The sequence below is a fragment of the Archocentrus centrarchus genome, chromosome 17 (assembly GCF_007364275.1).
Source record: "Archocentrus centrarchus isolate MPI-CPG fArcCen1 chromosome 17, fArcCen1, whole genome shotgun sequence".
Taxonomy (NCBI): Eukaryota; Metazoa; Chordata; class Actinopteri; order Cichliformes; family Cichlidae; genus Archocentrus; species Archocentrus centrarchus.
The window spans coordinates 3042133-3064662 of NC_044362.1; the positions used below are offsets into that span (position 1 = coordinate 3042133).

Genomic DNA, 22530 nt, shown 5'->3' on the forward strand with positions numbered 1-22530 from the left:
AGGAATTTTATGGATTTGCAGCTCCCATAAATCTTCCTTGTGGATACTCTGGGCTACACAAAGCATTCACATTGCAGTTTCTGCAGGAAACGCTTTTTCTAGTTATTGCCATGTGTGGAAGATATCACACAACTGTATTGTGACAGCTGCCAATACTTTACCATAAAACATGAATTCTTTCACAGTATATACAGAAAACACAGATACTTAATTTTTGTTTTTGTTTTTTTTAATATATATATATACAACAAAACATATAAAATTATATATACAACCAAATATGAGACTCAGCAATATGTAAACACATGATGTGTTTACATATTGCTGCGTCTCATATTTGATGCCAGAGAACTTATCAGGGTTTGGTTTAACGACCCCCCCCCCCCCCAACAATCAGAAGATCCCCTGTGAGCAAGCCCTTGGCGACAGTGGCGAGGAACAACTCCCTTTTAAAAGGAAGAAACCTCGGGCAGAACCAGGCTCAGGGAGGGGCAGCCATCTGCTGCGACCGGCTGGGGGGGGTGATGGTGTGTTAAACCGACCACTGATAAGTTCAAGGACATATTTAGTTGTTAGGACATGGTGCTGGTGAATGCTGTGGCCAATCCAAAGGAATGAGGAGAGGGGAGAGGTGAAAAGGAAGGAGATGGATGGAGGGTGGAGGAAGAGCAGGCTATTATTCTTCAGCTGAGGAGGAGAAGCAGCAGCAGAACGTGCGGAAAAACCAGCAAGGCTTTCTCTTCTTTTTCAGGTAGAGGTTCTGTAACTCTGTGTTTTGGCAGAGGAGCTCTTTGATGGCAGCAACGTATTCTTTTGTCGTTTCTTCAAGTTTCTTTATTGTGTTTTCAAGAGTTTCCACCTTTTTCTCACTTTCTGCATGCTTTTCCTTCAGATCTTCATATTCCTTTTTCTGTGCCTTCATTGTTTCATCGTGCACGTCTCGTAACTGCTCATTTTCCCTCTGCATTTCTTGAAGAGCACAAAGCAGGTCTTCATGCATTTTCTCGTGTTGTTGTATCCCCTCCTGCAGTTGATCGTTTGTGCTCTGTACTGCTTCGCAGAGTGTGTGCAGTTGTGTGTTTGTTTCCATCATTTTCAGTATCCTAGGCATCATTTCATTGCAGACATTCTCCAGGTTTACCTTCTCTGCCTCCACTGCAACATGTTTCTCTTGGAGTTCATCATAAAATACTTGGAGTTCAGTATTTTTCTCCTCAGAGGCTTGAAGAGCACGTTGCATCTCTCTGCCCAGTTCATCCTGTCGTTCCCTCTCCTGTAGCAGTTCTGCATTTCTTTGCACTGCTTCATCCAGTTTTACTTGCATGCGTTCCTTTTCCTTCTGACTTTCTAGAAGCTGGAGTTGTGTGTCTTTAGTTACAGCCTCCAGTTGTTGCAACTTGGATTTCTGCTCCTCATGTCTCTTCTCCATGTCTCTGAGCTTGCTGTCCATCTCTCTCTGTTCAGCTTCCTGTTGCTCCTTCTCTTTTCCTGTTTCCATGTTTTGTTGCAGTGTTTGATCAAGCTTTAACTGCAAACTTGTATTTTTAGCCTCACTTTCACAAAAGTGGCGTTGTGTCTTTTCAGCGATTTCTTCCAGTTGTTGGAGCTGCTGTAGTGTCTTATGTTTGGTTTCCAGGTTTGGGTATTTGTATAGTGTCTCCTTGTATTTTCTTTCCAGTTTTTCGTGTTGGTATTTTGTCTCTTTGTGTATTGCTTCCAAGTCTGCAAGCTTGTATCGCAACTCTCCTATCTCCTGGTTCATGCAGGTCATTTCACTTCTCATTTCTCTCTCATTTTGGCTCTTCTCTTTCCTCTCATCCAACAAGCGTATAATTTCCTGCTGCGATTTCTTAAGCAGTGCATCCCAGCCTTCATTTATGCCCTGCAACTTGGCCTTGTATCGCTTATCTTGGTCCTGGTCCTGCTTGGAAATTTCTCCCAAGCGTTTACTTTGGGCCTCCAGCTCTCTGGTCTTCTCGTCCAGCTTGTGCTGTGTCTCTTTCTGTAGTGCCTCCATGTTTCTGAGTTTGTCTTTTGTCACTTCATATCTGACCATCACGTCTTGAAGCTGGCACTCTATCTGCTCAGTTACTGTGTCCTTTTGCTGGAGTTGGTATAGTGTCTGATTGTGTTTGGCTTCCAGATTCTGGAGCTTGTATACCTCCATGTTATATCTTTCCCTCAAGTCATTGAGGTTCTGTTGCTGGGAAAACAGAGTACACTGCATTTGCTGGAGTTTAGCTGTGCTCTGTTTTCGCTCTAGCAGCAAGTTTGTTACTTCATTTTGCGATCTATGAAACCTTATTTTCCAATTTTTATTTATGATCTGCATGTTACCCTTGTATTGCTGATCTTGACCTGGTCGGTCCTCTCTGAGATTGTCTCCAGAGCCCTTATTTTGGGCCTCCATGTCTCTGTCCTTCTCATCCTGCAGCTGTTTGATCTTAATGTGCAGCTGTTGATTTTCTTTCTGGAGGAGCTCAAATGCCCTTTTCAGGGATTCAGTGTCTTCTGGGACATTTAGCTGACCACTGCAGTGAAGTGGTTCAGCGAAATCACTCTGTTTTTGGTGCTGAGACATATTCTTGAAATGTTAAGACGCTTTCCAAATGTTTCCAAAGGTTTTGTCTTTGAAACTTAATGTTTGAATGCTGAGAACAAACAAATCCACCAAACTGACTGGAGACTGAAAACTTCTCTGAAAGTCTCTCGTGGTTATTTGTATTTAAAGGTTTCGGGTTCTTTGATCTAGCAAAGCTTCTTCGTTCTTTTGACGGTCTTCGTTCTTTTGACGGCAGCTGGAATGTTGACGTCATAAACAGTAACGTTACAAGCAGTATTCGATTGGTGGCCCTAGCACCGCCCCCCATTGTGCGCGTGAATGTTCGTGCACGTGCGAGTGTGACACCCTGAAAAACAGCTGCGTGCATTGTGTTACCGCATAATTTTCTGATTGGTTGCTATGGTGCATTTTTCCACCAATAGGAAAGGGGTTGTCGGGAGTTATTTAGTTCTGTTTTGTTTTTATTAGCAAGCACTTCCTGTTAGCGAGACTCCCGTTTCCGCCGTTTATTTCTGCACAAAACACGCATCGAAGGTGAGGACACTATACAGCAAAAAGTGAATTATTGGGCGTAACTCTGGTTTTACTTGGCAGCAAAAGCAGCACAAACGACATTTTTAACTGTACAAACGGAGCATTAAAAAAGTAGACCACTGTGGTTTGATTTGGAGCAAGATGGGGGGGATGGTGACCTTTGGATGATCTAAAAAATAATCTTTAATAACTCAGAAACGAAAGCATCACAAACGAAAATTTTAACGGCACAAACCAGCACAAACGGAGCACTAACCGCTCAATCTGTTTGCTGGAATTTTTCACGTGGGTGGGGTGTCAGAAAAACTGGTGGCCTTGCGTGTGCACGACAAAAGGTGTCCTAACATGTCCTAATAACCCCAATTTAATGAAAATAAAATATCTGTTACTAATGTGATCTTTAATTAAAATATATTTTTTTAACTGTAGTGCATACAACCCCAAAGCCGTGATGTATTTGAAACAATTCTTTGTCTCGATGTCTTGCTTTTAGCGTGTTTCATTATTACAAACCGGGCTATTAAGAAAAAGCCTTATACGTGACAGATTATCCTCCAATTACTAACGTGACTTTTTTATTAAAGTAGTTTTTTTTTTTTTACTGCATACAATGAGGAGTAGTACAGTGTTTTTTCCATGTTAAAACATGGAACATGTGATCAGCTGACACGGATTTTCTGTTGTTTGGATCAGATAACTGTGTGAAAAACTCACGGGAGTGTTCATGTCGGTGTTTATGTGTTTAGTTACAAAGTTGTCAGCTATGTTGTGCTGGTCTCTCACTGTTATTATTTTGAGATGTGAATTACACACGTTGTGTGGTGTTAAGGTTTGACCACCGTGACTGTGATGGCTGTAGCAGATAATGAACTACGGCCACCGTCAGTGTTTCTGAGCACGGCTCTGCTCTGTGTCAATAAAGTATTAGTTCCTGTAATGGAGGGAGGTTATGTATTGGAAAGTTAGCTTATAATCTTTGTTTTTTCCTTTTACCGGACCATACCACAGGATTTTTGTGTTCCCCTTCAGTATATTGCACGATCTATTTTGGGATTGAGCCATAGAGTAGTGTAATTAGTCCTGGCTATGACTGGATTACGCTCTACAATGAAGAGCAGTGCTGATTGGTGTGTGGCCATTCAACGAGAAGACTTGTGATTTGTCAAAATGTTGTAATGAAAGAGGCTTTAGATTGGTCCAAAGTGTCCAGTAAATAACATCTTTATTTCTCACTGGTTATTATCTATTTGTCTTATCAGGTGATGTTTCCGGCTCTTTGATCCCACCTGAGGCAGCAGCTGCTGTCCATGGTCTTCCACATAAATGTCTCAGAGCCATCTGGGTTGATCTGTATATGATTTCTCCCCGCCTGATGTTTGAATCAGGTCTGTATTGCCATAACTGTTGAAGTTACACAAGAATGGGGTTGTAAAAGAAGAGTCAGGTATATTTGTTCAAACAAATACTAGGTAATTAGAATGTCTGTGTTGTGTAAAGATGCTGGAAAACTCTCTGTAATTGGAAAGTCATAAGAAAAGTTCAGGTTCTCTGAAATGCTTGTATTTGGTTTGCTTTAATACAAGGTTTATTCATACCATTAAATCTGTTGTTTACAGACAGATGCGAGACCAAAGGCATACCCCATGTTGGTGTAACCCACCTGAAGGATTGGGCTACTAAGCCTGTTTATCTGATCTAGACTGCAATACTCATTGGTCCCAGTAGAGTGCGCCTGGTTATGCCTGTCTTTATGCTAGCACTCTTCAGCGATCGCCGCATTCTGACCTTGACCACGCCAGAGTAACCTGCTGTAGCTGGAGATAAGATAGCTCACAGTAAGTGAGTGGGAGAAATAGAAAGGAGCATTGTGAACATTGTGAACCATAGTGGAACTCGACGAGACAGTCGTGTGGAAATCCCGGTGAGTTCAGTATGCTTACTGTTAGCCGAAGCTAATGGTTGATGTCGACAAATCACCTATCTTATATTTTAATATTGCTTTAAGAAAAAACCATTCGGGAGTTCGTAGCTGTTAATGCTAGTTGCTAACGCTAATCGCTATGGGCGTCTGTTCTCTGTGGTTGAATTTGGTATTTAAATGAGATAGCCCACTGTTATAATTCTATTGTGAGTGTTAACGTTTACGGTTCAGAGATTGAAGCTTTTAAACTGCCTTTTGGTTAATATTGCCTTTTAGTTCAGGAAATTTTGGTAAAAGTCTCAGCAAACATTATTTTAAAGGTTTCTATCTGCTCTCAAAAGGAAAGTTTGAAACACACGTATTGTTCATATTTCCAAGATGATAAGGAATCTGAAAAAATCCAACTGTTTCATTTCTTTCACTGACTGCATCACTCAAAAGTTGAATTCTTTAGGATGATATTCTTATATATTCATTGTTTGTGCAGTGATGTGTGTAGCTGACGCTATGGTGGTCTGTGTGGGTTGCCGTAGTGACAGGAAGTAGGAATATGCTACGAGATTTTATTTGCTAATTTTGGTTTAATAATGGCACAATTATTTTATAACAATAAGTTACATGGCATTTCAGTTAATGTTTGTTTGTAAAATTACCGGTGCTTAAAAGAAAACTATATTTGTATTAAGTCATGGAAATGCATGACCCGGAAGTGTGTGTTGTCAGTAGCGGGAGAGAACGGACACAAGAGAAGTCAGAGAGAAACGAAATCATCGATAAAAGACTCAAATCTACTAACGATATTCTACTACTGGTCAACAGGCGCACACGGTAATGATTATTTGCAATGCTGTTAATATGTGTTACAACTGAAATGTGTGATTTATGTTTAATATGAATGCGAGAGTTTGAACGAAGCCATTTTGTTCTTTATTTTAGTTTTCACGGTGTCTCAGGTGTTCCATTGATGATCCGTGCATCGTTTATGATCTGTAAAAGAAATAAATGTCTGTGGACATCAGTACGAAGCGTGAAGTCCTTTTGAGCAGACCAGAGTAGCTACAGTGAAAACGTGACCTGATTCATCGCACCGAGGGGGCGTTATAGCGACACGTGACCTGATACGGCGCACTGAGGCGGCTTCACCCTGCATCCACAAGGCGGCGCCAGAGTTCTTCACATCCTGCCGCAAGCTACAGGCTTCAGAGTTCAACTGGGGGAGTAAGATCAAGTCCAAATGCGCATCCTATGGTCAGATTGTGTAATTAAACGGCCTCTGCTACTGATGGATGAATAAGAGTTGAATAAACACAAAATGACTTCCAATGATAATCCCTTGTTACAAAATGATAGCCATATTAACCATGAGCCTCAAGAGCAAGGCAAACAATGTACAGAAGCAGATGTAAGACCAAAAGAAACTGTAAAGTATGCTGTAACTGATCAAGCTAAAACAGAGATTAGAAAATCCTCCCGTGAAAGACATTTTACACCTAAAATGCAGGAGCTAAAAGAGCAAGAATTGGTCCAAAAGGAAAGAAAGTTCCAGTCAGTCTACGACAAGTGGAAAATTAAAGTAAGAGACATTCGCACAAGATTAAAGGAAGAATGCCCAGAAAAAGACTTATACAGCATGATGGATGATGTTGAATTGTTTGATTCTGAATTGAAAGAACTGTATGACGATATCAGAAAGCAAACAGCCCCAAATCAAGAAATTCGGAGGAAAGTTGATGCATGCTCTGCTGTAACTTTGGACTTGATGCGGTTAATGAGAGTACGGCTAACAGAGGATGCAAGTGAGTTTGATGCGGTAGCAGAAAAGGCAAGATTACGCATGCTCCTTGACAATGAATATGCCAGATCAATATATGGATCTACCACCTCCAGAGTAACTGCACGCAGCCCTCATTCTGACCATTTCTCAGAGTCAACCAGCATCTCTCACAAGAGAGCCGAGACAGCCGCACAACTAGCTGCAAAGAAAGCTGAAATTGAAATGGAAGATGCTATTGAAGCTCATCGTCAACAACTGAAAAGGCTTGAAAACCAAAGAGACATTGAAGTAATGCAAGCAAAGCTGAAGGTTTACACTGAAGAGGAGATCAAAGACAAAAATGAGAAATGTGCACATGGTAAAGTAAGTTCTAGCCTGTCCACCTCTTATATTGAATGTCACAGTGATGCCCAGCCAGTCACAAAAAATGAGTCAGCCATTGTGCAGGCAGTTCAAGAGTCAATAGCTCTTACTCGGTTACCTGCTCCAGAGCCTACTGTGTTTTATGGTGACCCTCTAAAGTTTATAGAGTGGAGCACAAGCTTTAAAGCTCTTATAGAAAGACGCTGCTCAAATCCTGCAGACAGGCTATTTTACCTGCAAAGATACATTGCAGGAGAGGCAAAATCCACACTTGAAGGCAGCTTCTACCGGAAAGATGAAGAAGCCTATAAGCAAGCATGGGACAGGCTCGATGCAACATATGGACATTCATTTATAGTGCAACGTGCTTTTAGAGAGAAACTTAACAAATGGCCAAAAATTGGTGGAAAAGAGTAAGTCAAACTGAGAGAGTTCAGTGATTTCCTGCAAACATGTAGCAATGCAATGCCTCACATAAAAGGTCTACAAGTGCTAAATGACTGTGAGGAGAACCAGAAGTTGCTGGTCAAACTCCCAGATTGGATAACATCCAGGTGGAATCGCTATGTAACAGAACAGCTAGATCAAGGTAAGGACTATCCAAGCTTCCAAGACTTTGCTTCCTTTATCTCTAAGGAGGCACGCATAGCTTGTAACCCAGTGTCGTCCTTACATGTTCTAAAGCCACCTGCAGAAATCCCAGTAAGAGAAGCAAAACGCACAAAAGCAAATGCATTTGTCACTAATGTAAAGGCTTCAGACACCTCAGCCACTGCAACTAAGCCTAATATAGAGGAAATCAAGCCAAGAGACTCTGATAAACGAAAGAAAAGAGACATACCACCACAAATCTCAAGCCTGAGCAAGTGCATTTGTTGTGGAGAAAACCACACCGTACACAAATGTCCAAAGCTAACAGAAATGTCTGCGGATGACAAGAGAAAATTTGTTCATGAAAACAAACTGTGTTTTGCATGCTTGAGGAAAGGTCATAATTCTAGAGACTGTAAAAACAGAGCCATGTGCAGCATATGCAAAAGGAGCCATCCAACCCCTCTGCATGAAGACCGCTCTCCAGCAGGCGAACCTGAACAAAGAAAAGCAGAACAAAATATGTCCTCACTGTCTTGCTCAGTGGAAGGAGGTGATAATGGGAGCACCTCAATGATTGTGCCAGTGTGGATATCAGCAACTAATACTCCTAACAATGAGACTTTGGTGTATGCGCTATTAGATACGCAAAGCACCCACACGTTTGTTGATCAGGAAGTGTGTGAAAAGCTGCGGGCAGTAACAGAGCCAGTGAAACTAAAGCTCGCAACCATGGTCAAAAGAGACAGTATTGTGAAGAGTCAGAGAGTACAAGGACTTAAAGTCAGAGGATTCTTCTCCAATACATCCATTGACCTACCTCCAGCTTACACAAGAGACTTTATTCCACTTGAGCGCACACACATTCCTACATGCCAAACCGCCAGCAAATGGAAACATCTTGCAAACATTGCTCAAGACCTTCCTCCTCTAATGGATTGTGCAGTTGGATTGCTGATAGGCTATGACTGCTCCAGAGCCCTAGCTCCCAGAGAGGTCATCACTGGTGGCAGCAACGAGCCTTATGCTGTAAGAACAGACCTAGGCTGGAGCATTGTAGGAGGGGCACCGCAGTTTGTCAATGCAAGAGATGTAACTGGTCTGTGTCATCGTGTATCTGTGAAAGAGGTACCTCCTGTAACTCCATCAGCAATTATTAAGGCACTTGAGTTAGATTTTGCAGATACCAGGTCAAATGACAATGATATATCACAAGATGATATTCAGTTCCTCCAAATCTTAAAAGAAGGAATTCATCAGAATGAGTATGGTCATCTTGAAATGCCTCTTCCCTTTAAAGCACGCCCACAGCTCCCAAACAACAAAGCTCTTGCTCTTGTTCGTTTAAAGCACCTCAAAGGGAAACTGGACAGAGATCCCAAGTTTAAAGGTGATTATGTAAAGTTCATGGAAGGAGTTCTCGGAGATGGCGATGCTGAAAAAGTGGACACACAGCCAACAACAGGAAATGTCTGGTACATACCACACCAAGGCGTTTATCACCCACGAAAGCTGGACAAGATCAGGGTGGTATTTGACTGCTCTGCAAAGTTTAAAGGGACAGCTTTAAACGATCATCTGCTAACAGGGCCTGATCTCACAAATGGACTGACAGGAGTACTGTGCCGTTTTCGCAAGCACCCCATTGCAATCATGTGTGATGTGGAGAAGATGTTTCATAGGTTCCACGTCAACTCAGAGGACAGAGACTATTTGAGGTTTCTCTGGTGGGAAAATGGGAACACAGACTCAGAGCCCTCAGAATACCGAATGAAAGTCCACCTCTTTGGGGCATCAGCATTACTCTTCATTTCAGGCACGTTCAGCCTCCGTTTAAGGCTTCAGCCTTCATCTCAAGCGTTTTAATAGAGGTATTACACAGTTGTACTTTTTTCCTCTTTAATTTGTTGAAATCGTAGGCAATGTGTTTACCCTAAGGTATTTTGTATTATATAATTCTATATTATTATATATTGTTATATTGCATTATATAGCCTATAAAATATGCCTGCCCTGAACAATAAAGAAATATCTGTTTAACTTCGAGTGTTTCTTTTCCTCGTTTGCAGCCGCTTACTAACAACCATGAATTAGGATACGGGCCTAATGTGTGAAGAAATTATCATGAAATAGATTGCTTTAACATATTTCGCTTTTAAAATGGAGTTGAGTAAAATGTATATTTTTTAGGCTATAAGGATTGGCCAGTTTTTCAATAGATGATTCACAGCGAACCTACTTTAACCCTCAGACACGGTGTTATAAATTTGCTGTTGCCAGAATGGCAATGACCAAGTCGTAGTGCATTACTCAAGGCCCTGTGTTATGCCATATTATAGTGTAGTACGGTAGTTAACTTTTCAATGACTATTACAGCGTTCCACTGGTGGAGATATAGCACAACAGATGTCGCCACGACAGCGTGGCTGAGCCTTTATCAATGCTGTGGAGATGAACCGTATTGTTTTGCACCAGCAGTTGTAAAATATCTTGGTATAATTCCATGTACAATGGAGGAATATTCGAATTATATTTGTTAAGGGAGTGTTGAGGAACGATACAACACCGCATAGCTCGAGCACTCGAATGTCCAGATGTAGGTTTTATTGCATTAATCAAGCCGACGTTGCCCCCTACTGGGCATAACAGGACATAGCTGGAAAGCTACCTCTACAATATCACAATAGGTTAAGGCCGACACAGGCTACAGAAGGCCTAATTAAAATAAAAAAATAAATAAACTTTTTCCCGGGATTCCCGGGAAATGGCTCGTCATTTCCCGGGATTTGATTCATGTCATTTTCGGGAAAAATATTAAACCCTAATCCTCATCCCCTGGCTGTGCTAATTATGGTATGAAACATCTGGCCAATGAAAATGAAAAAGAGTACCAGTTAGCAGCTAACTTTGTCCAAAAGCATTTCTACGTGGATGATGGCCTTGTAAGTGTGGAAACTGTTGGAGAGGCAACTGAGCTTGTGAAAGAGGCTCAGGCTTTGTGTGCCAAAGGAAAGCTGCACCTTCACAAGTTTCTCTCCAACAACAGAGATGTTCTAGACTCAGTCGATGTGGCAGAACGTGCAGCTGAGATAAAAGATGTTGACCTCAACTACAGTGACCTTCCAGTGCAACGAGTACTAGGTGTAAGGTGGAACGTAGAAAGTGACAACTTCTTCTTCCAAGTAACACTTGAGGAGAAACCACTGACGCGGTGTGGTATTCTCTCAGTTGTAGCATCCCTCTACGACCCCTTAGGGTTCTTATCCCCTTTCATCTTGGAAGGGAAAAGAATGTTGCAAGAAATGTGTCATAAGGGCATTGGGTGGGATGATCCACTACCTACTGAACTGAAGCTAAGGTGGGAGAGTTGGATAAAAGATTTAGAAAATCTCAGAATGATTCAGATCCCCAGGTGCTTCAAGCCCACGAACTTCGGTGAAGTCCTGAGAGTTGAACTTCACCACTTCTCTGACGCAAGCAGTCAAGGATATGGACAGTGTTCCTACATCAGATTAGTGAGTGAACATCAAGTACACTGCACTTTAGTCATGGGCACTTGGCAGAGTTGTACGTGTACATGAAGATGATGATGGACTGGTTAGGAAAGTGACACTACAAGTTGGAGACAGAAAACTGGGGAAGAAGGGTGAACGCTTACATAAGCCATCTATTATTGAAAGACCCATTCAAAAGTTGGTTGTTCTTGTAGAAAGTAGTTAAAGGGTATATCCCACTGTTATTGTATTTCTAAATGTGTAAAGTTTGAGGAAAGTGTATATTTGGAAATTACCATTGATTTATTTGTAAGAATATTGTAAAGTGTAACATTTACATTGTATATCAAAGGTAATTTGGTGGGAGTGTAGCTGACGCTATGGTGGTCTGTGTGGGTTGCCGTAGTGACAGGAAGTAGGAATATGCTACGAGATTTTATTTGCTAATTTTGGTTTAATAATGGCACAATTATTTTATAACAATAAGTTACATGGCATTTCAGTTAATGTTTGTTTGTAAAATTACCGGTGCTTAAAAGAAAACTATATTTGTATTAAGTCATGGAAATGCATGACCCGGAAGTAAACACATGATGTGTTTACATATTGCTGCGTCTCATATTTGATGCCAGAGAACTTATCAGGGTTTGGTTTAACGAGCCCCCCCCTCCCAACAATCAGAAGATCCCCTGTGAGCAAGCCCTTGGCGACAGTGGCGAGGAACAACTCCCTTTTAAAAGGAAGAAACCTCGGGCAGAACCAGGCTCAGGGAGGGGCAGCCATCTGCTGCGACCGGCTGGGGGGGGTGATGGTGTGTCAAACCGACCACTGATAAGTTCAAGGACATATTTAGTTGTTAGGACATGGTGCTGGTGAATGCTGTGGCCAATCCAAAGGAATGAGGAGAGGGGAGAGGTGAAAAGGAAGGAGATGGATGGAGGGTGGAGGAAGAGCAGGCTATTATTCTTCAGCTGAGGAGGAGAAGCAGCAGCAGAACGTGCGGAAAAACCAGCAAGGCTTTCTCTTCTTTTTCAGGTAGAGGTTCTGTAACTCTGTGTTTTGGCAGAGGAGCTCTTTGATGGCAGCAACGTATTCTTTTGTCGTTTCTTCAAGTTTCTTTATTGTGTTTTCAAGAGTTTCCACCTTTTTCTCACTTTCTGCATGCTTTTCCTTCAGATCTTCATATTCCTTTTTCTGTGCCTTCATTGTTTCATCGTGCACGTCTCGTAACTGCTCATTTTCCCTCTGCATTTCTTGAAGAGCACAAAGCAGGTCTTCATGCATTTTCTCGTGTTTTTGTATCCCCTCCTGCAGTTGATCGTTTGTGCTCTGTACTGCTTCGCAGAGTGTGTGCAGTTGTGTGTTTGTTTCCATCATTTTCAGTATCCTAGGCATCATTTCATTGCAGACATTCTCCAGGTTTACCTTCTCTGCCTCCATTGCAACATGTTTCTCTTGGAGTTCATCATAAAATACTTGGAGTTCAGTATTTTTCTCCTCAGAGGCTTGAAGAGCACGTTGCATCTCTCTGCCCAGTTCATCCTGTCGTTCCCTCTCCTGTAGCAGTTCTGCATTTCTTTGCACTGCTTCATCCAGTTTTACTTGCATGCGTTCCTTTTCCTTCTGACTTTCTAGAAGCTGGAGTTGTGTGTCTTAATTACAGCCTCCAGTTGTTGCAACTTGGATTTCTGCTCCTCATGTCTCTTCTCCATGTCTCTGAGCTTGCTGTCCATCTCTCTCTGTTCAGCTTCCTGTTGCTCCTTCTCTTTTCCTGTTTCCATGTTTTGTTGCAGTGTTTGATCAAGCTTTAACTGCAAACTTGTATTTTTAGCCTCACTTTCACAAAAGTGGCGTCGTGTCTTTTCAGCGATTTCTTCCAGTTGTTGGAGCTGCTGTAGTGTCTTATGTTTGGTTTCCAGGTTTGGGTATTTGTATAGTGTCTCCTTGTATTTTCTTTCCAGTTTTTCGTGTTGGTATTTTGTCTCTTTGTGTATTGCTTCCAAGTCTGCAAGCTTGTATCGCAACTCTCCTATCTCCTGGTTCATGCAGGTCATTTCACTTCTCATTTCTCTCTCATTTTGGCTCTTCTCTTTCCTCTCATCCAACAAGCGTATAATTTCCTGCTGCGATTTCTTAAGCAGTGCATCCCAGCCTTCATTTATGCCCTGCAACTTGGCCTTGTATTGCTTATCTTGGTCCTGGTCCTGCTTGGAAATTTCTCCCAAGCGTTTACTTTGGGCCTCCAGCTCTCTGGTCTTCTCGTCCAGCTTGTGCTGTGTCTCTTTCTGTAGTGCCTCCATGTTTCTGAGTTTGTCTTTTGTCACTTCATATCTGACCATCACGTCTTGAAGCTGGCACTCTATCTGCTCAGTTACTGTGTCCTTTTGCTGGAGTTGGTATAGTGTCTGATTGTGTTTGGCTTCCAGATTCTGGAGCTTGTATACCTCCATGTTATATCTTTCCCTCAAGTCATTGAGGTTCTGTTGCTGGGAAAACAGAGTACACTGCATTTGCTGGAGTTTAGCTGTGCTCTGTTTTCGCTCTAGCAGCAAGTTTGTTACTTCATTCTGCGATCTATGAAACCTTATTTTCCAATTTTTATTTATGATCTGCAGGTTACCCTTGTATTGCTGATCTTGACCTGGTCGGTCCTCTCTGAGAATGTCTCCAGAGCCCTTATTTTGGGCCTCCATGTCTCTGTCCTCCTGCAGCTGTTTGATCTTAATGTGCAGCTGTTGATTTTCTTTCTGGAGGAGCTCAAATGCCCTTTTCAGGGATTCAGTGTCTTCTGGGACATTTAGCTGACCACTGCAGTGAAGTGGTTCAGCGAAATCACTCTGTTTTTGGTGCTGAGACATATTCTTGAAATGTTAAGACGCTTTCCAAATGTTTCCAAAGGTTTTGTCTTTGAAACTTAATGTTTGAATGCTGAGAACAAACAAATCCACCAAACTGACTGGAGACTGAAAACTTCTCTGAAAGTCTCTCGTGGTTATTTGTATTTAAAGGTTTCGGGTTCTTTGATCTAGCAAAGCTTCTTTGTTCTTTTGACGGTCTTCGTTCTTTTGACGGCAGCTGGAATGTTGACGTCATAAACAGTAACGTTACAAGCAGTATTCGATTGGTGGCCCTAGCGCCGCACCCCATTGCGCGCGTGAATGTTCGTGCACGTGCGAGTGTGACACCCAGAAAAACAGCTGCGTGCATTGTGTTACCGCATAATTTTCTGATTGGTTGCTATGGTGCATTTTTCCACCAATAGGAAAGGGGTTGTCGGGAGTTATTTAGTTCTGTTTTGTTTTTATTAGCAAGCACTTCCTGTTAGCGAGACTCCCGTTTCCGCCGTTTATTTCTGCACAAAACACGCATCGAAGGTGAGGACACTATACAGCAAAAAGTGAATTATTGGGCGTAACTCTGGTTTTACTTGGCAGCAAAAGCAGCACAAACGACATTTTTAACTGTACAAACGGAGCATTAAAAAAGTAGACCACTGTGGTTTGATTTGGAGCAAGATGGGGGGGATGGTGACCTTTGGATGATCTAAAAATAATCTTTAATAACTCAGAAACGAAAGCAGCACAAACGAAAATTTTAACGGCACAAACCAGCACAAACGGAGCACTAACCGCTCAATCTGTTTGCTGGAATTTTTCACGTGGGTGGGGTGTCAGAAAAACTGGTGGCCTTGCGTGTGCACGACAAAAGGTGTCCTAACATGTCCTAATAACCCCAATTTAATGAAAATAAAATATCTGTTACTAATGTGATCTTTAATTAAAATATATTTTTTAACTGTAGTGCATACAACCCCAAAGCCCTGATGTATTTGAAACAATTCTTTGTCTCGATGTCTTGCTTTTAGCGTGTTTCATTATTACAAACCGGGCTATTAAGAAAAAGCCTTATACGTGACAGATTATCCTCCAATTACTAACGTGACTTTTTTATTAAAGTAGTTTTTTTTTTTTACTGCATACAATGAGGAGTAGTACAGTGTTTTTTCCATGTTAAAACATGGAACATGTGATCAGCTGACACGGATTTTCTGTTGTTTGGATCAGATAACTGTGTGAAAAACTCATGGGAGTGTTCATGTCGGTGTTTATGTGTTTAGTTACAAAGTTGTCAGCTATGTTGTGCTGGTCTCTCACTGTTGTTATTATATTGAGATGTGAATTACACACGTTGTGTGGTGTTAAGGTTTGACCACCGTGACTGTGATGGCTGTAGCAGATAATGAACTACGGTCACCGTCAGTGTTTCTGAGCACGGCTCTGCTCTGTGTCAATAAAGTATTAGTTCCTGTAATGGAGGGAGGTTATGTATTGGAAAGTTAGCTTATAATCTTTGTTTTTTCCTTTTACCGGACCATACCACAGGATTTTTGTGTTCCCCTTCAGTATATTGCACGATCTATTTTGGGATTGAGCCATAGAGTAGTGTAATTAGTCCTGGCTATGACTGGATTACGCTCTACAATGAAGAGCAGTGCTGATTGGTGTGTGGCCATTCAACGAGAAGACTTGTGATTTGTCAAAATGTTGTAATGAAAGAGGCTTTAGATTGGTCCAAAGTGTCCAGTAAATAACATCTTTATTTCTCACTGGTTATTATCTATTTGTCTTATCAGGTGATGTTTCCGGCTCTTTGATCCCACCTGAGGCAGCAGCTGCTGTCCATGGTCTTCCACATAAATGTCTCAGAGCCATCTGGGTTGATCTGTATATGATTTCTCCCCGCCTGATGTTTGAATCAGGTCTGTATTGCCATAACTGTTGAAGTTACACAAGAATGGGGTTGTAAAAGAAGAGTCAGGTATATTTGTTCAAACAAATACTAGGTAATTAGAATGTCTGTGTTGTGTAAAGATGCTGGAAAACTCTCTGGAATTGGAAAGTCATAAGAAAAGTTCAGGTTCTCTGAAATGCTTGTATTTGGTTTGCTTTAATACAAGGTTTATTCATACCATTAAATCTGTTGTTTACAGACAGATGCGAGACCAAAGGCATACCCCATGTTGGTGTAACCCACCTGAAGGATTGGGCTACTAAGCCTGTTTATCTGATCTAGACTGCAATACTCATTGGTCCCAGTAGAGTGCGCCTGGTTATGCCTGTCTTTATGCTAGCACTCTTCAGCGATCGCCGCATTCTGACCTTGACCACGCCAGAGTAACCTGCTGTAGCTGGAGATAAGATAGCTCACAGTAAGTGAGTGGGAGAAATAGAAAGGAGCATTGTGAACATTGTGAACCATAGTGGAACTCGACGAGACAGTCGTGTGGAAATCCCGGTGAGTTCAGTATGCTTACTGTTAGCCGAAGCTAATGGTTGATGTCGACAAATCACCTATCTTATATTTTAATATTGCTTGTAGACACCTTTAAGAAAAACCATTCGGGAGTTCGTAGCTGTTAATGCTAGTTGCTAACGCTAATCGCTACGGGCGTCTGTTCTCTGTGGTTGAATTTGGTATTTAAATGAGATAGCCCACTGTTATAATTCTATTGTGAGTGTTAACGTTTATGGTTCAGAGATTGAAGCTTTTAAACTGCCTTTTGGTTAATATTGCCTTTTAGTTCAGGAAATTTTGGTAAAAGTCTCAGCAAACATTATTTTAAAGGTTTCTATCTGCTCTCAAAAGGAAAGTTTGAAACACACGTATTGTTCATATTTCCAAGATGATAAGGAATCTGAAAAAATCCAACTGTTTCATTTCTTTCACTGACTGCATCACTCAAAAGTTGAATTCTTTAGGATGATATTCTTATATATTCATTGTTTGTGCAGTGATGAGGCCTCTGAACAGCGACTCTGATGTTTCTGGATGTTGTAGCAGTGCTTGAAGAGCACAGAAGTAGCAGGGAGGCTTCTACACTTTGAACTCTGTCTTTATGTTTCTCAGCAAATCTTCTTCGGTGCATTAAAGCCTTCTTCACTTTCTGTAAAGTCCCCGCTTTACCCCTGTTTACTGACAGAATTGTTCATACAAATTTCATGTGCAGTTCATCATAGTGGACAAACGCTAACCTGCACACATCAGTTCAGGGAGACAGGGACCCTGCAACACATAGATTGGGCAGCACAGTCCTAATAGGCTGAGGCCAGAGGTCAAGAGGTTATGGTCTTTCTGTGGGAGCCACCTGGATTGAGACAAAAGTTAGAGAGGCTGAGATGGTTTGGACATGTGTTGAGCATGGAGTGTGGATACACTGCAGGACCTCAGAGTAGGTTCATGGATTAGGTGGAGGAGAAGATTACTAGGGACAGTGGGATATAGATGATGAAAGATATTTTAAACACACTTTTATTGAATCACCAGACATATTTTATGCCGACCTCTTGTAAAAAACACAAAGCCTGCTGTGTACACTCATTTTGTTATATCTACAACAAACACCAAGGATTTATTGCAATCTGAGCAACACTCTTTTTATCAGTTACATCTAAGCATCTGCATTTAATGTCTCTGTGACATGAAGGGAAATAATCAGTGCTTTGGATGTTTTAGGGGGTAAACAGTGTTAGCTGCATAGTTTGTTTTTCAGAGACACTCATTATGTTTCAGAAACTGTGAGCACAGAGACAGAACTTCAGAAATTCAGACTTTTGAGTCAGTGCAGCTTATTAAAGTTATTGGGTCAATTTAATGTTTACTCCAAGAGAAACTCCGAGATAAAAACCTACTTTAATTAAAAATCACATTAGTAATAGATATTTTATTAAGTTAGGGTTAGTAGATAGTGTCAGGATACATTCAGCCGCCCACCTCAAAAACTGTAGCATATAAGCCATATTCTTAATAGTCAGGTTTGTAACAATGATTGAAAACAAACAAAAACTCCATGTCAGCTGATCGCCCTGCAGACACTCCATGCTTTAACATGGAAAAACATTGTACTGCTCATCGCTCTGAGCTTATGCAGAAGGTTATGATAACCATGAAATTCTGTTTTTGCCTTCAGCAGAGGAGAATCGTTGATGTAGGGCTGTTCATGAGGGTTGCATAGTTTGAGCATAGTCTGACATTTTTAATCCAATCGGGGGGGGGGTGCAGGGCCACCTACCTATTACTACTAAGAACAGTGCATCTCTAAAAAGTGGAGACAAAGAGATCAGGAAAATGTCCTCTTTTTGTCTCTTTGATGCATTTAAGAGAAAATCAGTGAGGAAGCAGAATTTCTCAGCATACAGCAGAACACTTCAACCTTTATAATTATGAGGAAAAAAAATCACATTTGGAGAAACTTTGTTTTAACTTCACTGCAAGGACATTAAGAAAAGTTCAACTGAAAAGCAGGAACTAAAGCTGTCATACAAGTACTAATGAGTGCACCATTTCAGTCTGAGGAAGTGGGAAAGAGCCATAAAATTTAAATCATTATTTTAGTTCAGTATTGAAGTAAATGTATTTCTTTTTATAGCCTACTATTTGGCTTAAGCAAAGCTTCTATGTGTATAAAGTAACTCCCAACCTGATTTTAAAGTTCTTTCTGTTCTTTTGTTCCAAAATGTGATTTTCCAGTGGCAAAATCTGGAATGAGGCGTGGGAGCCTGCCAGCAGAGCCTGTCTGAAGTGCCGCCTCCTTCAGCCAGCCAGCAGCTCTTTGCATGATATTATTCTGATAGTTTTTTAAAATGTTACAAAGAAGTTTGAAGATGTGTGCTGTCCCCTGGGAACAGTGTTAAAAATATGTGGAACCAAAGATCCATCCATAGTGATAATATTTTACAGTTCTTCAGCCATGAATGAGTGCAGAACACTTAAGATTCTGGTGCATTCAATTTTCTTGATTTTAATCCCCTCAGCAATACCTTTAAAATAAATTGGATAAAGCAGTTTTTACACAATCCCACATCTATCTGGAACTTTATACCTAAATATATATTTTTTTCTGCCATTGGAGGCCTTCAATATGTTCTTTTATGTGATTATAAAATAGACAAACTTCCCCTCATCCTGTCAAACTTCCATAATGCTGTTGGCATGGTCGTTAATCTATAAACATAACTTCTCTCCACATAGATGCTTCATTTGGAACAACCAGTATATTAGACACAAAAACAAATCACTGTTCTGTAATGTGTGGTTTGATAATAACATAATTTTGGTAACCCAGTTGTTAAATGAAAATGGAAATCTTTTAAATTATACTGATTTCCTTCAGAAGTGGCATTCCTCTTACCCCAAAAGGATTTGCTGTTGTAAAGGATGTTGTTCCCTCTGGTATTTTAACACTGTTGAGAGGAGCTGAAAAACCAGCTTGTGTATCTTCTCTTGATCCACTTTAACATCAGTTTGTTTTTCTATCACATCCAAAAATAGCAACCGTACTATTAGGTCACTATTTCAAAAAGATATCACCACTACTCCCACAGTGACTCAGTACTGGTCTGGCATGGTCGGTGATCTGAATTGGGGTAATGTGTGGAATCTTCCTTACAGATATAAGATAAGCTAATTCATAGATATTATCCTGCCAAGCGTTACTTGTTGGAGTTTAAGAAAGATATTTGTGTGAACTGCTCTGTGTGAAGCTGAACCTCAAACTGTCAAACACCCGTTCTGGCAGTGTCGCTCTACTGCCACCTTGTGGTCAGATGTAATCCGTTTCATTAAGATGAAGATGGACTCGGGAGTTTCTTCAGGTTGTATTGTTTTGTTTGTTTGTATTGTTTGACTTCCACAATGTCAAAAGTAAAAAACAAAAAGAATTCAATATCATAAATCTGATAATAATTACAGGGAAATGTCATATACATAAAGCGAAATTTAGTCACTCAAAGCCATTTCTGAGCATTTAAAAAGGAAACTGAACAATACATTAATAGTATTTTGGATTCAACTAATAAGAAAGCTATTAAAACCTATAATCTGTGCTCCTTGTTTGATATGTTTATTTGTAAACCCCCCTGGATAATGTTTTTTTTCTGTTCGAATGTGTATTAATAACTTTGCATGTTGAATATATTTCAATAAAGACTTTAAAAGAAAAAAAAACGTCTTAATGAACCACATCCTTGATCCTCTCTCCATCTACAGCCGTGGACAGTAATGCAGGCTGCCCTCGACAGTTATGTGGCGCAGTGGTGGTGACGCTCTCTCATGTAATACAAGATTTGACAGTGTGCGGCTCTCCTGCAGTTCACAAAGACACAGAAATGAGCCCCAAAGCTGCACCGAGGGTTCGCTCACTTCCTTCAGGTTAAAGGTCACATGTTTATGTTCAGACTTTAGGTTTTATATGAGGTGCACTCATGAAGCCCATAAAAATACTAAACAATGCTCCATTTAAATTTGATCTCCCCTTCAGCATTGCTGCATTGTGAGGCGGCTACTTCCTGTTTGATCCAGACTGACTCTTTGCTCTTGTGCGTCTGCATCACGAGCTTCTTGCAGCGTTCTTTTTCAACCCTGTTTACTCAGTAAATTTAGTATAAGGAATTTTATGGATTTGCAGCTCCCATAAATCTTCCTTGTGGATACTCTGGGCTACACAAAGCATTCACATTGCAGTTTCTGCAGGAAACGCTTTTTCTAGTTATTGCCATGTGTGGAATATATCACACAACTGTATTGTGACAGCTGCCAATACTTTACCATAAAACATGAATTCTTTCACAGTATATACAGAAAACACAGATACTTAATTTTTGTTTTTGTTTTTTTTAATATATATATATATACAACAAAACATATAAAATTATATATACAACCAAATATGAGACTCAGCAATATGTAAACACATGATGTGTTTACATATTGCTGCGTCTCATATTTGATGCCAGAGAACTTATCAGGGTTTGGTTTAACGAGCCCCCCCACCAACAATCAGAAGATCCCCTGTGAGCAAGCCCTTGGCGACAGTGGCGAGGAACAACTCCCTTTTAAAAGGAAGAAACCTCGGGCAGAACCAGGCTCAGGGAGGGGCAGCCATCTGCTGCGACCGGCTGGGGGGGGGGGGGGGGGGGTGATGGTGTGTTAAACCGACCACTGATAAGTTCAAGGACATATTTAGTTGTTAGGACATGGTGCTGGTGAATGCTGTGGCCAATCCAAAGGAATGAGGAGAGGGGAGAGGTGAAAAGGAAGGAGATGGATGGAGGGTGGAGGAAGAGCAGGCTATTATTCTTCAGCTGAGGAGGAGAAGCAGCAGCAGAACGTGCGGAAAAACCAGCAAGGCTTTCTCTTCTTTTTCAGGTAGAGGTTCTGTAACTCTGTGTTTTGGCAGAGGAGCTCTTTGATGGCAGCAACGTATTCTTTTGTCGTTTCTTCAAGTTTCTTTATTGTGTTTTCAAGAGTTTCCACCTTTTTCTCACTTTCTGCATGCTTTTCCTTCAGATCTTCATATTCCTTTTTCTGTGCCTTCATTGTTTCATCGTGCACGTCTCGTAACTGCTCATTTTCCCTCTGCATTTCTTGAAGAGCACAAAGCAGGTCTTCATGCATTTTCTCGTGTTTTTGTATCCCCTCCTGCAGTTGATCGTTTGTGCTCTGTACTGCTTCGCAGAGTGTGTGCAGTTGTGTGTTTGTTTCCATCATTTTCAGTATCCTAGGCATCATTTCATTGCAGACATTCTCCAGGTTTACCTTCTCTGCCTCCACTGCAACATGTTTCTCTTGGAGTTCATCATAAAATACTTGGAGTTCAGTATTTTTCTCCTCAGAGGCTTGAAGAGCACGTTGCATCTCTCTGCCCAGTTCATCCTGTCGTTCCCTCTCCTGTAGCAGTTCTGCATTTCTTTGCACTGCTTCATCCAGTTTTACTTGCATGCGTTCCTTTTCCTTCTGACTTTCTAGAAGCTGGAGTTGTGTGTCTTTAGTTACAGCCTCCAGTTGTTGCAACTTGGATTTCTGCTCCTCATGTCTCTTCTCCATGTCTCTGAGCTTGCTGTCCATCTCTCTCTGTTCAGCTTCCTGTTGCTCCTTCTCTTTTCCTGTTTCCATGTTTTGTTGCAGTGTTTGATCAAGCTTTAACTGCAAACTTGTATTTTTAGCCTCACTTTCACAAAAGTGGCGTCGTGTCTTTTCAGCGATTTCTTCCAGTTGTTGGAGCTGCTGTAGTGTCTTATGTTTGGTTTCCGGGTTTGGGTATTTGTATAGTGTCTCCTTGTATTTTCTTTCCAGTTTTTCGTGTTGGTATTTTGTCTCTTTGTGTATTGCTTCCAAGTCTGCAAGCTTGTATCGCAACTCTCCTATCTCCTGGTTCATGCAGGTCATTTCACTTCTCATTTCTCTCTCATTTTGGCTCTTCTCTTTCCTCTCATCCAACAAGCGTATAATTTCC

General features: G+C 41.1%; 1 protein-coding gene across 1 annotated transcript; it reads right to left on the minus strand.

The window, feature by feature from the left end:
* Positions 1-537: 537 nt before the first annotated feature.
* On the minus strand, positions 538-22256 carry LOC115795542 (golgin subfamily A member 6-like protein 22). Its single transcript, XM_030751514.1, has 4 exons — positions 21381-22256; positions 13474-13726; positions 12213-12892; positions 538-2572 (listed from the first exon to the last, which is right to left on the minus strand). Exons 1-4 carry the CDS (start codon positions 22188-22190, stop codon positions 677-679), a joined length of 3639 nt encoding a protein of 1212 aa, XP_030607374.1. The 5' UTR covers positions 22191-22256; the 3' UTR covers positions 538-676.
* Between the last annotated feature and the right edge of the window lie 274 nt (positions 22257-22530).

Excerpts from the sequence above, each read along its gene's own strand:
- LOC115795542 (XM_030751514.1), bottom strand. The coding sequence starts at position 22,190 with ATGGAAACAGGAAAAGAGAAGGAGCAACAGGAAGCTGAACAGAGAGAG. Across the intron at positions 13,727-21,380 it reads GCTGCTGCTTCTCCTCCTCA|CAACAGAACCTCAATGACTT; the intron begins GCTGAAGAATAA and ends CTGTTTTCCCAG. Across the intron at positions 12,893-13,473 it reads CAGAGAGCTGGAGGCCCAAA|ACACACAACTCCAGCTTCTA; the intron begins GTAAACGCTTGG and ends GCTGTAATTAAG.